Source organism: Pholis gunnellus (genome assembly GCF_910591455.1).
Source record: "Pholis gunnellus genome assembly, chromosome: 14".
In the NCBI taxonomy this organism is placed as follows: Eukaryota; Metazoa; Chordata; class Actinopteri; order Perciformes; family Pholidae; genus Pholis; species Pholis gunnellus.
Window position 1 is genome coordinate 21,516,108 of NC_136541.1, and position 12,919 is coordinate 21,529,026.

A 12,919-nucleotide genomic window follows, 5' to 3' on the forward strand; every position below is an offset into this window, starting at 1 on the left:
ATATGTGGTTGTAATCCTACTTTTATGTAATGTATCAAAATGGCTCTATTGGATTTTTCCTACAGTGTAAATCATTACATGCTTTTCTCTTGACTAGTAGATGAAATACAAGGTCACGGGTAGGTGACACTGTGCTGCCAGCTCTATGCCAAACACAGACACACACACACACACACACGCTCTTTAACTCTGCAGGAACATCAACAGTGTTTCCTGTATTCCACACCCACAGATCAATCCACACACGGGCCAACATAATACATGCGTTTACCCCTCGGGCTAAGAGATAAAAGACATCCAGCTTTGTTTCACATGTTGTCACGTTATCATAATGACACATGGCTCAAGTTGTTTCTCCAAGGCTTGTGGAGATTTCCTTGTGAAAGTTGGAGTTGTACATAATATTAGGATGTCATGCATAAATAAATATGAGAGTAATCAATTAACTTATCGAGGCTTGCTAAACTCATCAACATAATCTCCCCTCTCTGATCTTCAATCCCTCAGTGTATTCTAGAAGATATTTCATGATTAATCGCACATTTAAGCACACATTTTTCTCCACGCCTACATTTCCCAGAATGCCTTTTGGCAACCAATTGAGACTGAACAGTGATACCTTTGATCAGATTTTGGGCTACAAATATATATATAGATATATATATATATCTATATATATAGATATATATATATATATATATGATGATGCAGTTTAGTTGTATGGGAACATCATTTTGTACATCTTTGATGAGGATTGTTGAACACATGTGCAACAAGGAATCTAGAGAGAAGCTTTTTCTTGATTTGGACGGACTGACAGTCAAACTTGACTTTTACAACTGATGGTAAATAAGGTCATTTCATAGGTGGGGCCAAAGTTTGAGAAAGGGATGTGCTTGATTTGTTAGATTTGGCTTGAGCTTAGGTTAGGAAAATAGTCATACAAAATAAAAAATAAAAATACAGACTGAACAGATCACACATCTTCATCATTTTCATCAAATACACACCAGACCGTGTTGTTGTTTACCCTACAGGTTGGATCTATCCAGGTATCATAACTCTAACGCTGCACCACAGAACACTTATTCTCAAATGTATGAAGCACACAGAAGACCATAACAATCTTCTGGATCACTTATTTATTCCCGTTCTTGTCAATGTGTTTCAGAGGCCTCAGAAGAACTTTCAAGCCGAGTGAAAGCACTGAAAACATAAGGAGAGTTGTTGTGTCTTACCTGCTGTTCCAGCGGTTGAAGTGATGCGATGTCAACTGCTAACACTGGGCTCTGTTTCTGTTCTTATACCACTGTTGTTCTTCTCTCTTATATTATTCCTGTCTTTCCCCTTTACATCACCCTCTCTCTCCCTCTCTCTCTCTCCCTCTCACATCTCAGTGCCAGCGGGGTGCATATTGAGTGTGTGTGGGCAGCAGCCAATCAGAAAACAGCAGCTTTAGCGACATTTGCGACACACAAACACTCAGCCTCACACTCTCACACTGACACACTTATTACAGGACGGATGCACGCAGGCACAATATTCTCTCTCACACACACATAAGGGAAGCACATCTGTCATCTGCGACCATCTTATCCAACCTTTCAGAGGATTAGTGTGCTGTTGTTGCTTTTTTTTACTCAGAAACTCAACTTGATAACCTCCTACACGCTTGCTTTCTTCCTGCGATCGTCATTGCATCATTGAGATATTGTGCGTGTGATGTCTTTGCAGCGTAACGGTCCTTGTGTTCCATTGAAGGCGTGGAGAAGCTGTGATTTGTGATGTCACACTGATTTACATGTTATCTTGGGTTACGAATGTTATGTAATACACTGCTGTACAGTATAATGTGATGTCATGCCAGTGTAGCATTTTTATTCAGAACAGCATACTGGACAACACAAGCCTCTGGATACTAGTCACATCATAATACAAGAAACAAACAAATAAATGATCATACATGTCGTAGCATCATTAAATGAATTATCATACATGTCGTTAAATAAAATAAATGGAATCATCATTGTTTGTGTTGTTTGTGGTATTGAAGAACTGACATTTGCATTTATTTTGCTAAGCGAGCTGGACAATATGTGTGTTCATGTTTGTAAGTTACATAAGAAGGAGACTTAAGTTGTTGAGTCTGTGTCTCTTGTGTTGTGTAGCTGCTGTCTGGCTGTGAGAGAACACTGACGTTACTGCTTTGTGATAGATTTGATTGTCTGTATCCAAATAAGGTCTCCATTTATGTCGACATATACCGGAACAGTATTCCACTGAATTCATTTAAATCTAGGGGGCGCTATCATGAAATCAAGATTTAAAAATACAAATGAGCTTTTTGCTTTCTGATTAAAGATTAAACAATCCTTTATTAGTCCGGCAGTGGGGAAATTTGTCCTCTGCATTTGACCCATCCCTAGAACATAGGGAGCAGTGGGCTGCCCCTGAGAAGCACCCGGGGAGCAGTTAGAGGTTCAGTGTCTTACTCAGGGACACTTCGGTACAGCACATGGAGTAACTGAGGATCGAACCGCCAACCTTGCAGTTACTGGGCAACCCTCTCTTATGCTACAGTTGCAGAGGCCAATGCAGAGTATTTCTCTGTATTTGACCCATCCCTATGAAGGAGCAGTGGGGAGCAGGGTTTAGTATCTTGCTCAGGAATACTGCGGCACAGAACATGGAGTAACCAAGGATCGAACTGCCAACCTTGCGGACACCAGACAACCCTCTCTACCCCACGAGCCATGGTCGCAAAGGAGAACTTAGGACAAGTGAACTGATATGCTGCTGAGGCATACAGAAAATTGCAATTCAATGTCAGTTAGCAAAAATGTTTGTACTATAACAATAAAATGTCCAGTAACAACGTTTTTCATTTGTTTTCTACTAAAATATCCAGTTAGAATATTGTATACAATATCAGTTTGTCGTGACCACAGCATTTAACTTTTCATGGTTATGTTTCGGCCATGGTAGCACTTGGTCAAGGTTAGGTAACGCTCAAGGTCTTAGTCTTATAGAAAAAGTCCACAGTGACTTGAAGCACGAGACACAACGTGGCTAAGTGGATAGCAGGGCAGACCTTCATTCAAAAATAGAGGTATGTTTATACATGGCACTAGACCCAGTTTAATATAACACACAATGTTATACAATATATATAGTCGGGGGTCCCTGCTCCATCTCTCTATCAGTTCAGGGGTCCTTGGCCTGAAAAACGTTGAAGACCCCTGCTTTACAGTATATAGCTAACCCTTAACCGTAACCCTAAAATCATAAATAAATATACAGTATGGTATGTTGCCATATATGGTCAGGGATGGCAGGAATTCAGTCAGGAATAGGTACTACTAGACAGTATCAATAGTTAAATAAATGTTGAAATTCTGTGGGCATCAGACGGGTGTGGTGTTAAGAGGCAGACAGGACACTGAGGAAACATTGCACCCTGTTCTGAATGTAAACGGAGGTATTTCATTACCTGTGTGAGTCAGGTGATGGTCTGATTGCAGCCATTGTTGGTTGAATCAAAGATAATGTTAGAACACAGCAGCCCAGGTATGGATGGACACCAGCATGCTGCACAATCACACACACAAACACACACAGACACACAAACACACACACACACACAAGAGTTGTACATTAATTGATAACTGATGCAACACCCCTCTCTGCTGGTGGTGTATGAATATTACAGCAGTACAGTCAAAATGTAAAACAATATATTTTGCAGTGTGTGTTTGTACTGTACCTTGCTTCAACCTTTTCTGTAGAAAAATGGGAGGCAAAAGGCTACAATGGTCAGAGTCACAGTTAGCATCATTAGGCCTCGATGTACCTACACACACACACACACACATACACACACACACACACACACACACACACACAGCATAGTAGTATTCAACATCATGGTATTTCCATTTATTTCACTTCATTTTTTGCTTAGATTTTGTACGTGCGTGTGTGTGTGTGCGTGCGTGTGTGTGCGCATAATATCTACCTGGAACCAGACTTTCTGGCCGAGCAGAGTTTGATTTGGCCAATCAGGTTTGTAGAAGCTGGCGATGACGGTACCAACACTTCCTGTTAGCATCCAGGCTAACAGCATCAGTGCTCCTAGAGGAGTGAAGCTAATTCAGCTAAATGCTCTTCCCAAACCTAACACTAAATGTTACACTAAAGATAGTTTAATACTACCCTGCAACATCATCATAAACTATTGCATTTCCTCCTTCTGACCAAAATCAGCTGGTAGACTGACATCCTTATTCAATCATCTTGTGCTTTCATCATTGTTTGTGTATAAACAATACTGATGATGATTTTACATATTCCACATATGTCGTAGGTAACTCATAGAGTCTAGATAACACATCCTTTGGCTAGTATGACTCCACTAGAAACTCTCAGTGACATGAATATAAAAATGAAGTACTCAACAAACCATGCATTTTCATAATGATGGGTCCGCGGGAGCCTCGTAGGACCTCACGGGGTCCAGTGATGTGTTTCCTGTGGGTTGAGATTAATGGCTGGTGACTATGTTTCCATACTTTACCTAGAGGAGAGATCCAATAAAATGTAATTACTGTATGTCAGCACAAAATCTGCACTACACATACAGTCTTTCAGTGTAACTGTTTAACGATCATTCTAGGAATCCCAAATCTTTTGAAGTCAGATTAAGCTTTGAACAAACAATGAAAATTGTTCCATCAAATGTGTCAAAATATGAGACACACAAGTGCTACTTATGCTTAAACTCAGACAGCAGCATTTTCACAACATTTCTCTTTGGATTAAAGCTAAAAACTGCAAGTTAGTAAAAAACGAGAATTTATTTGTGTCATGCATCCATAAATCACTTCAGTCTTGAAAGGCCAATTAACCATTAACCAGAGTGTAAGAAAAAGCCAACGGAGAATAAAGCTGTACTTTATGTGCTCATCATTGATAATGACATCCTGTTGATGCTGATCAAACTTCCATCCGTGTGACGTTATAAACCTTGATAAGAACTTTGATTGGCCTCCAAGACACAGGATGACTGCCAGGGTCAATGAGTTCTGTTTCCTGCATAGGTGTGTGCAGACTCTTTTACCATACTGAGCATGTCCGCTGGTGAGAAACAGAAAGTAGTCATGGTCCAGATCATAGCGGGCTGGTTCCTGGTTGACCAGTTTGACTGGTCTGCTCAACTTGCACTGAATCGCTCCATCTGCCAGCCGCCAGGACACCGAGGACAGACCAAACTGCAAACACACACACGGAAAGAAGGACAACAACCATTTTGGCCTAAGATCCAATACAATTTCAGGGAAGAAGATTTGGGGAAATACTTTTATTTGCTTTCTTTGTGAGAAGATGGATGTCAATCGCCTGTCTGTGCCTCAGGTACGGATGGTGTGGTTAGCCTAGCTTAGCATGCAGAATCATTTGTCACCTGTGACCGGTCCTCAGGGTGGGTTCTTCCACTGACGAAGGCAGCACTCACTGATACTCTATCCCCATCTTTAACACACATATGCACGTCGTCATTGCCCTACATGCGCACACACACACACACACACACACACACACACACACACACACACACACACACACACACACACACACACACACACACACACATAAACACAAGCATAAACACAAATACATCCAGATCCAGTATACACTTACATATCCAGGTTAATATAGGTGCAACATTTTTGGTAAATGTGGGATAACAGAAAGTTGTTCTTCTCAGAAATCATGCTGTACACAAAGGAGTGATTCTTGATCAAAGCTGCAGATATTCTTCTGATTATACTGAAGATCAAACTGGTCTGTATTTGCTGAAGAATGTTGCAATACACTGAGGGACTAGCTTACCATCCATGTGTCCCAGGACATATATATGTATGATGTGGCTACCTTGCGATTGATCGGTCACTATAGCGTTGTCCTGTCAGGGACCTGTCTGTGTTTTCATCTTACAACTTTAACCCTTTCACAGTATGTTTTCAGTTCATGAAACATGTTGGTCGCTTAAATAATGTCATATCAGCATTTGGGTGTTGTCAGTGTGTTAAATAACGGGTGGCGATAGAGGGTCCCATCTCCCCCAATCCATGTTTTTTTCCCTTCCTTGAGTAGCTGCCTTTTGATGGGATTTAGCCTTCGTCTGTATCTCCCATATCTCCCGGTATTGATCATTGAGACCATAGTCTGGTCCATTAAGTCGCTTTTCCTAAAGCTGAACAAGTTCTTTCTTTCTGTATTGTTCAAATGATGGGCCGTGGACGTTTGTGTTTTCCTCCCAGACGATGTATATGGTGAAAGGTGATGTTCTTGATGGTGTCGTGTGGTATTTTGAGCATGGTGACCATGAAATCCTATATTTTTTCTGGGTCGTCAGTTTTTTTTCAAAAATGCCAGAGAAGATTTGCTTGTCTCTCATGCTGCCTGCTTGAAGGTGAAGGATAGCCACTTTCATTGATTTATTTTTGGTCGTGATGATTGTTAGTTGGGTAATAGCGTTGTTAACAGAGTGGTCCAATGTTGTATTGCCCTGGTGAGTGACTGTATTTGTTGTTGACAGACAGCAGGCATGTCCAAAACTGATCCTAGAGGGTTAGATAAAGCGTCATAGTTTGTAGCGTAGGGCCACTGACCAAGCGTCGGTATTTGACGAGTTGGGAGTGAGAATGTGTTGCTCAGTTTGAATGTGGTGAGATTCCACCAGTGGTGGGCCATCAGGGCCAGCAAGGCCTTCTCTGCTGGCCTAGAAAGAATCACAAAGTTATAGCTATTTTATAATTTTTCATAAATACACTACATGTATTGTAATTTTTTTCCCCATTATCTTATTTTCTCATTGCACAGCTACTGTCTTCCTCAGTTGCTCTGCTTCCAGTGCAGCTTGTTTTAAGTAGAGCTTTTATCCAATCAGATTTCGCCTCTGTGTCTCTAGGTAAGAAGAGAGGCCCCAGGCCTGCAGACTCACAAGTGAATCCCTGTGCAGTTTAAGTGAATGGGGACGATATTGTTGATTGTCATATTCTTCAACCAATCAGATCTTTAGTTTGACATGTTGGGCGTATTCTTTGACGTGCCAGAGCTGCTAGCTGGCCTACAAGTACGTGGTTGGTCAGTGGGCTAGCGGGACATGTTGGGCGGTGACAATCCCAACATCTGCTGCCTCTGTCGAGCGGACATTTTCAGCCCTCAAACGCATTAAAACCTATTCAAGAAATATAACTGGGTAGGCTCGACTGTCTTCACTGGCGTCCATGAATCGAGAAGGACTTCTTACTGGAACTAAAACGCACGGATGTACTGAACAACCGTGAGATTAAACTCTTTATTAACAAAGAAAGGAGGATGGACTTTGTCTTTATGTGAACAGCAGCTTTGGTAAGTGAACTGCTTTTGTGTGTTGAAGTTAAGTTAAAGTGTTTAAGTGATCATCTTTGAAGATTCATGTGTTTTCAAGTAGACTCATTTTCTCATTTTTCGGTGTTGACAGACGAATAAATCCGTCACTAACGACAACTACGGTTTCGTGTATTTCCTGGAGGGAGTGATCGTAGCGTTACTACTGTGTTCATTTGTCTATGGTGTCGTTTTTATGATATGGATAATATTGTTCCCTCTGATGTGAATAATATTTGAATGGCCCGTGCTCTTCAGTGTGCGGTGGAATGCTTGTTTTAGCTCCGCAGTTTTTTTAATGCATTGTACGTTAATGACGCAGCATCCCGTGTGCGTATTCATGTAACGTTATCTGCACTCTGCAGTATTTATAGGTGTTGAGCTTCATTTTTACACGAAACAAATAATAACCGTAGCTGTGGCGTCATAATGAGGTTAGGTGGTTCAACTGCAGGACAGCAGTGAAGGCCCAGGTATAAAATGCACAGCCCGCCACTGGAATCCACTAATACTTCATGTAGCACCTGTAATTGCACTCATTGTACCAGTAAATGAAACTGTTCAAAGTCAAACCGTTTTGTCTGGTCCCTCGGTAGTCATGGACAGGAAGAAGTAGTGGGGCTCTTCTTTTGGATCACAGCCTGAAGGATCCAGCAGGCAGGATTTTGATTGGCCACATCCATCAGAAGTAAACTAAAAGTGTAAGATAGTGACATGGAGTTATTAGTCTTAATTTGTTTCAATCGGTTCACATTAAAGTTTTTACACTCACAGGCCCAGGCAGGATGGTGGGTGTGGTAGTAGGTTGTACTGGAGGAGGTGTGTCTGACTGAGACGGGTGGGGAGTAACACCATGCTGATAGATGACTGGTCCAGGCAGCTTCACCCAAAATACAATGTAGTGGGCAACTACACTCACACTGGAAAAGTAGTAGTACACATACACAGGTATTGTGACATATTCTGTCATAGAGTAAATACAGACCTTTAAATATAGTCACATAGTCATGAAACAAAATTATTTACGTTAATTAACGACTCACATGACTAGCGAGAGACAAACAAGTCGTGTGCCTCTGTGCGTCTGTATCAGAGTCCAAGGAGGCACTGACCAACTGTCGGTATTTGACTAATTGAGAGTGAGACAAGGTTGCATATAGAGCTTTAAGAAAAAAACGTTCGGTAATTCAAATTTCCACTTACAAATAATATTCATCAAATTCCAATACGCATATTGATGCTCTCCAGAGGACAAACCCTGTACTATTTAGACATAAAGGGTTCATTGCTGTGGATCAACACAGCAAATCAAACACAGGTGTTTCTGATAAGATGGACAACAACAAAACATTGTGAGAGATATTCCAATGGTTTAGCTGAGCATGCTGCACAAATTCACATCAGTATGTCCTCTTTATGAATTCTATGCTGCTACGAAGTGTAACCACTGGAACTAATGCATAGAAAACAAGCTAACTAACGGTCATTCTTTAATAACTTGTTTGTCTTTTGTAGTGTAACAGTACATCAGTATATGTATTAGTTTCCTATCAAGGTACATATTTTTATGCTACTGTATTTGTTATACAATTTTTACTGTGACTTGTTGGCAAGTGCAACACATATAGACACCCAACTCAAATACCGACACCCTATGTTTCAAACAATGACGCTCTACGTACCCCTCTAGAGTCAGTTTTGGATGTCAGTTTTTGCTTCCAAAAATGGAATTATGTCTGTTACATAAATGTCATTAGCAAAGTATGAAAGTTGCGTAACAAAACTATGGTAAAATCATCACAACGTGAAACTAGTTTCACGTTGTGATGAAACACACTCAGCAGGCAGTGTATAAAATACAAGCACATATATTCTGTCCATGTGCTGATATGATCTGTTAGACAAGGATTCAGAGCACTGCAGAATGCTGCATTTAAAAAAAGGTTTTCTTTCCTGTTTCTTTTTTCTCTTACCAACTTAATTAAAGAAAAGCTGTTTTTGAAGGAGAACATTCTGTGTCAAGTGCACAGTCAGAAGACAGACACATCAACAGTTACCTTGAGATGTATACCAGCCACGCCGACTCCATATGAATCACAATTGCTCCAGTGGGTTTTCACCTCTGACCAAATAGGAACAAACATATTAAAATGTTAATATAAATATATAGTATGCACTGTTGTTGTCCCAATCCCTAAACCATAAAATATAACTGCATTGACTACATACTATTTTGGTAGATAGTCATGTAATATCATGTTTTGCACAGGAAATGATACAGGGCGCCAACAGATGACTTCAAATTTGAGTCGATAAAATCAATAATGTCAATTCTATATTTAAAATTGAGCAGTAGCAAGCATGAACAAGTTCTTTCAGTGATTTCAATATCTTATTATTTCGTTTTGTGCAATGTCCCTGGAGCATTACAGGTTTTAACAGCTTTGAGTAGCTGCATATTTATTTCCTTCATGTTCTTATTTTCCCAGTGGGAATGCTCTACACTACATACTTATGAAATATAATTAGTGTGCAAGTATGAAAGGCTATACATATTTTGTTCAACCAGAAAAATGTGACTCAGTTTCTCATAGTTTGGGATTTTAATCTACATTTGTCCATTGTTGATGTGTGTGGACAAGATTTTCCTCTGGTGGTATGAGAGGGACACTCATTTCATGATGTACATTGAGGAGTCTGCATGCTCAAGAGATTTGTTCATATCACATTATTCTTTGTAAATTAATTGTGTCCCAGTATTTCTAATGACCAGGCCTGGTGAGTCATCTTGAAGAACAATTTGATCAAAATAAATTCTAATGAAAGTAGCAATTCTTCCATGATTTCAGATTACATTTTAATTTATAATGTATTTATGTCATACATTATGTCAATGTATGACATAATATTGGCATTATGTTACTAGCCAGTGCTCTTGTGGTACAGACTTGGTGGGCTGCTCTTGTCTGCCCAACAGCTGCACTGCAGTGCCATCTTATGTAACTCGCTTGTCTGTTTACGTGCCTACGTGCACACTGCACGTAGGTGTGTGGTAAACTTAGAAATTGCGCAGCCGAAATTATGCAATAGAATGAGCATTTTGGCAGCAATATCCTATTTCAATCAATTAGTTATTGCTGCAGAGCAGGCTATGTTGTCTAAGTAAGCGCTTGACATTTTTCTTCAGTCAATACAGAAGCTGAGTGACTGGGGTTAAGGGTTTGTTGTAGTGCTTCAGCAACCACCTCTGAAGTTCACATGAGCAAGGCACTAAATTCCCAAATAGGTTACAAGACTGACTGAAGCTACTGGGCATGTATGAAATTCATACTTACACTAAATGAGCAGCGAACACATTTCTTGGTTAAATAAATACAGGTTTGAAAATGTATTAAAACATTCAATAATTCCGTTTTACTGGGGTTATTACGGTAAAGGCACCAGGCCTGTAGACCACGCCCCCGTAGTTCACCCACTGTCCATACAAGAAAAACATAGCTGTCACACACGAAGCTGTCCTCCTGTTGCTGTGTCCTAACGGAGAAAACGGACAGGTACGTGGGAATGGATATTCAAACAGCTGTTTGGATTATCGTGTCATATTGTCATGTTATTAAGCTTGTTCGAGTTGTATCCCCAGCTATAGGCGAGCAGGTCGAATGGTGCATCACTAACGTTAGCTAACACCCGTTAGCTAACGTTAGCTGACATACGTTTAGCTTACTGTTATAACTTTAATTATAATAATAACCTTGCTTTAACGCTTTGCACGTTGCGTTTCGTAATTCAACATTAGCTACACCCTAATATGGGAAAACACACCGTTCGTTGGTTTATAGATGACGAATGCTCATAACCATTTAGCATTTTGTCCAATAATCAACATTTTTAGCGTTTCCTTGCGACGAAGGTACATCATTTTACCTTACGAAACATTGAATAGCCATTCTCAAGTTTACATTACTTTCCCCAATTACATTTCAATTTAACGGCACCGCCCACTACAGTACATTCTGTTGCACCCGAAGACATGAAGTACCAAATGAACCACTAGTAAATTGTGGGGCGTTATTCAAATAAAGTGCCTGTGGTAACGTGTACGTATGCCGAATTGTTAAATTGTTACTAACAATTAAATTAACGTTTTGTATTATATTTTATGTTGAATAACGGTGTGCTAGTAAGCGAGTAAACATTAAATGGCCACTCTTTTGAATGGAATTCGGAGTCCCACCACACACGGGATATCAGCTTTGCAGGTTTCTGTATCACCGTGGCGAATACTTAGCCACCGTCATCTCGACATTGTCTATATCTGTTGTCACTCTGTATTGGACCCGGTGCTCCAGACAAGCTGAACAGTGGTCGGAAGAGTTTTATAAATAGGCAGTGTGACATTAACGGTTGCATTGCTGACCTTGTTCTTATCGGACCGAAGCACTGCGCAGACTCAGACGGAGGGTTCAGTGACTCTGGATGCAATAACCTGCTCCGATGTACAGACCAGAATCCAAGCAGCATGTTCTGTTCCTGTGTGTAGTCTCGGCTGTTGTATATCTACCCATGTGTATTAGCTCCAGTACTATGCTGGGCCTCTACGTGTTGACGAGGACGTTCCAGGAAGTCTACACACATACATTTTCTTAAATGTGCCTTTCCCATGTGGTGTTGCTTGAATAAACTCTTCTCAAACAGCAGCCTATGTCTGTGGTGTCTGATTCCAGTAATTGTAGCGCCTGTGGTATGAAGACATACCAGTCTATTTTAGTAGTTACTTCTAGTACTGTAACGTTCATCCTTGAAAATCAGATTGCACACTGTAAGGAAATATAATCCCAGAGTCCAAGAAGCTAAATAGTCAGGGATGAACGATCTATTCATATCCTTTGCTGAAATATACATTGTAATAGTAATAGCAAACAATAGAAACAATTCATAACAAGTATTTACCAATAGTTTCAAAAGTAAGTGCTATTGTGCATAATGGCCCTCATCAGGATGTAATTTTGTTGTTTAAAATATGCCATTTGTTATCACTGATGCATCAATGTGTATGTGCAGCCAATTTAATTTTGTAGTTGTTTATTGAAGAGCCACTTTTGAGGGCTTCATATGTCCTACTGGATAGTCTACAGTAGAGGCCGATGGTTCGGTCTGGCCCGTCAATCATTTTGGCTCAGATAGGACGTTTAATAAACTATCTTTATTGGTGGAATTGGGCTGTGAATGTGATAGTGGCCAGTGGCTGCGCAGCTGCCACCAGCAATTTAAATACTTCATTAACATATGAGACCCATTCACAAGTATCTCAAAATTGTACTTAATAAATACAGCGCTTGAGTGAATATATGTAGTTCCTTCCCATCGCTGAAAATGGTTGTTGCTGATTTCTTTACATTTTTCACTTGTCATCATGGCACATTGATTTCAGTTGTGTAGGATCAGACATATCACATACAGTTGATCATTAAAGGATGTCATGCCAGATGTT

General features: G+C 40.3%; 2 protein-coding genes across 4 annotated transcripts in view; one reads left to right on the forward strand and one right to left on the reverse strand.

Annotated features, from left to right (window-relative positions):
* Positions 1-3,486: 3,486 nt before the first annotated feature.
* On the reverse strand, positions 3,487-11,726 carry frrs1a (ferric-chelate reductase 1a; the record flags this gene model as incomplete). The annotated part of the gene is given in 11 exon segments (XM_079173037.1): positions 3,487-3,588; positions 3,764-3,769; positions 3,773-3,850; positions 4,016-4,131; positions 4,460-4,573; positions 5,117-5,267; positions 5,459-5,557; positions 5,887-5,928; positions 8,002-8,121; positions 8,201-8,348; positions 11,701-11,726. Coding segments are annotated over 11 exon segments (1,002 nt in total).
* The window catches only part of agla (amylo-alpha-1, 6-glucosidase, 4-alpha-glucanotransferase a), a 37,646-nt gene continuing 35,642 nt past the window's right edge, over positions 10,916-12,919 (forward strand). For all 3 annotated transcript variants that reach the window (XM_079173752.1, XM_079173754.1, XM_079173753.1), the window contains exon 1: positions 10,916-10,982. The gene's annotated coding sequence lies outside the window, so the exon portion shown is untranslated. The remainder of the gene's footprint in view (positions 10,983-12,919) is intronic.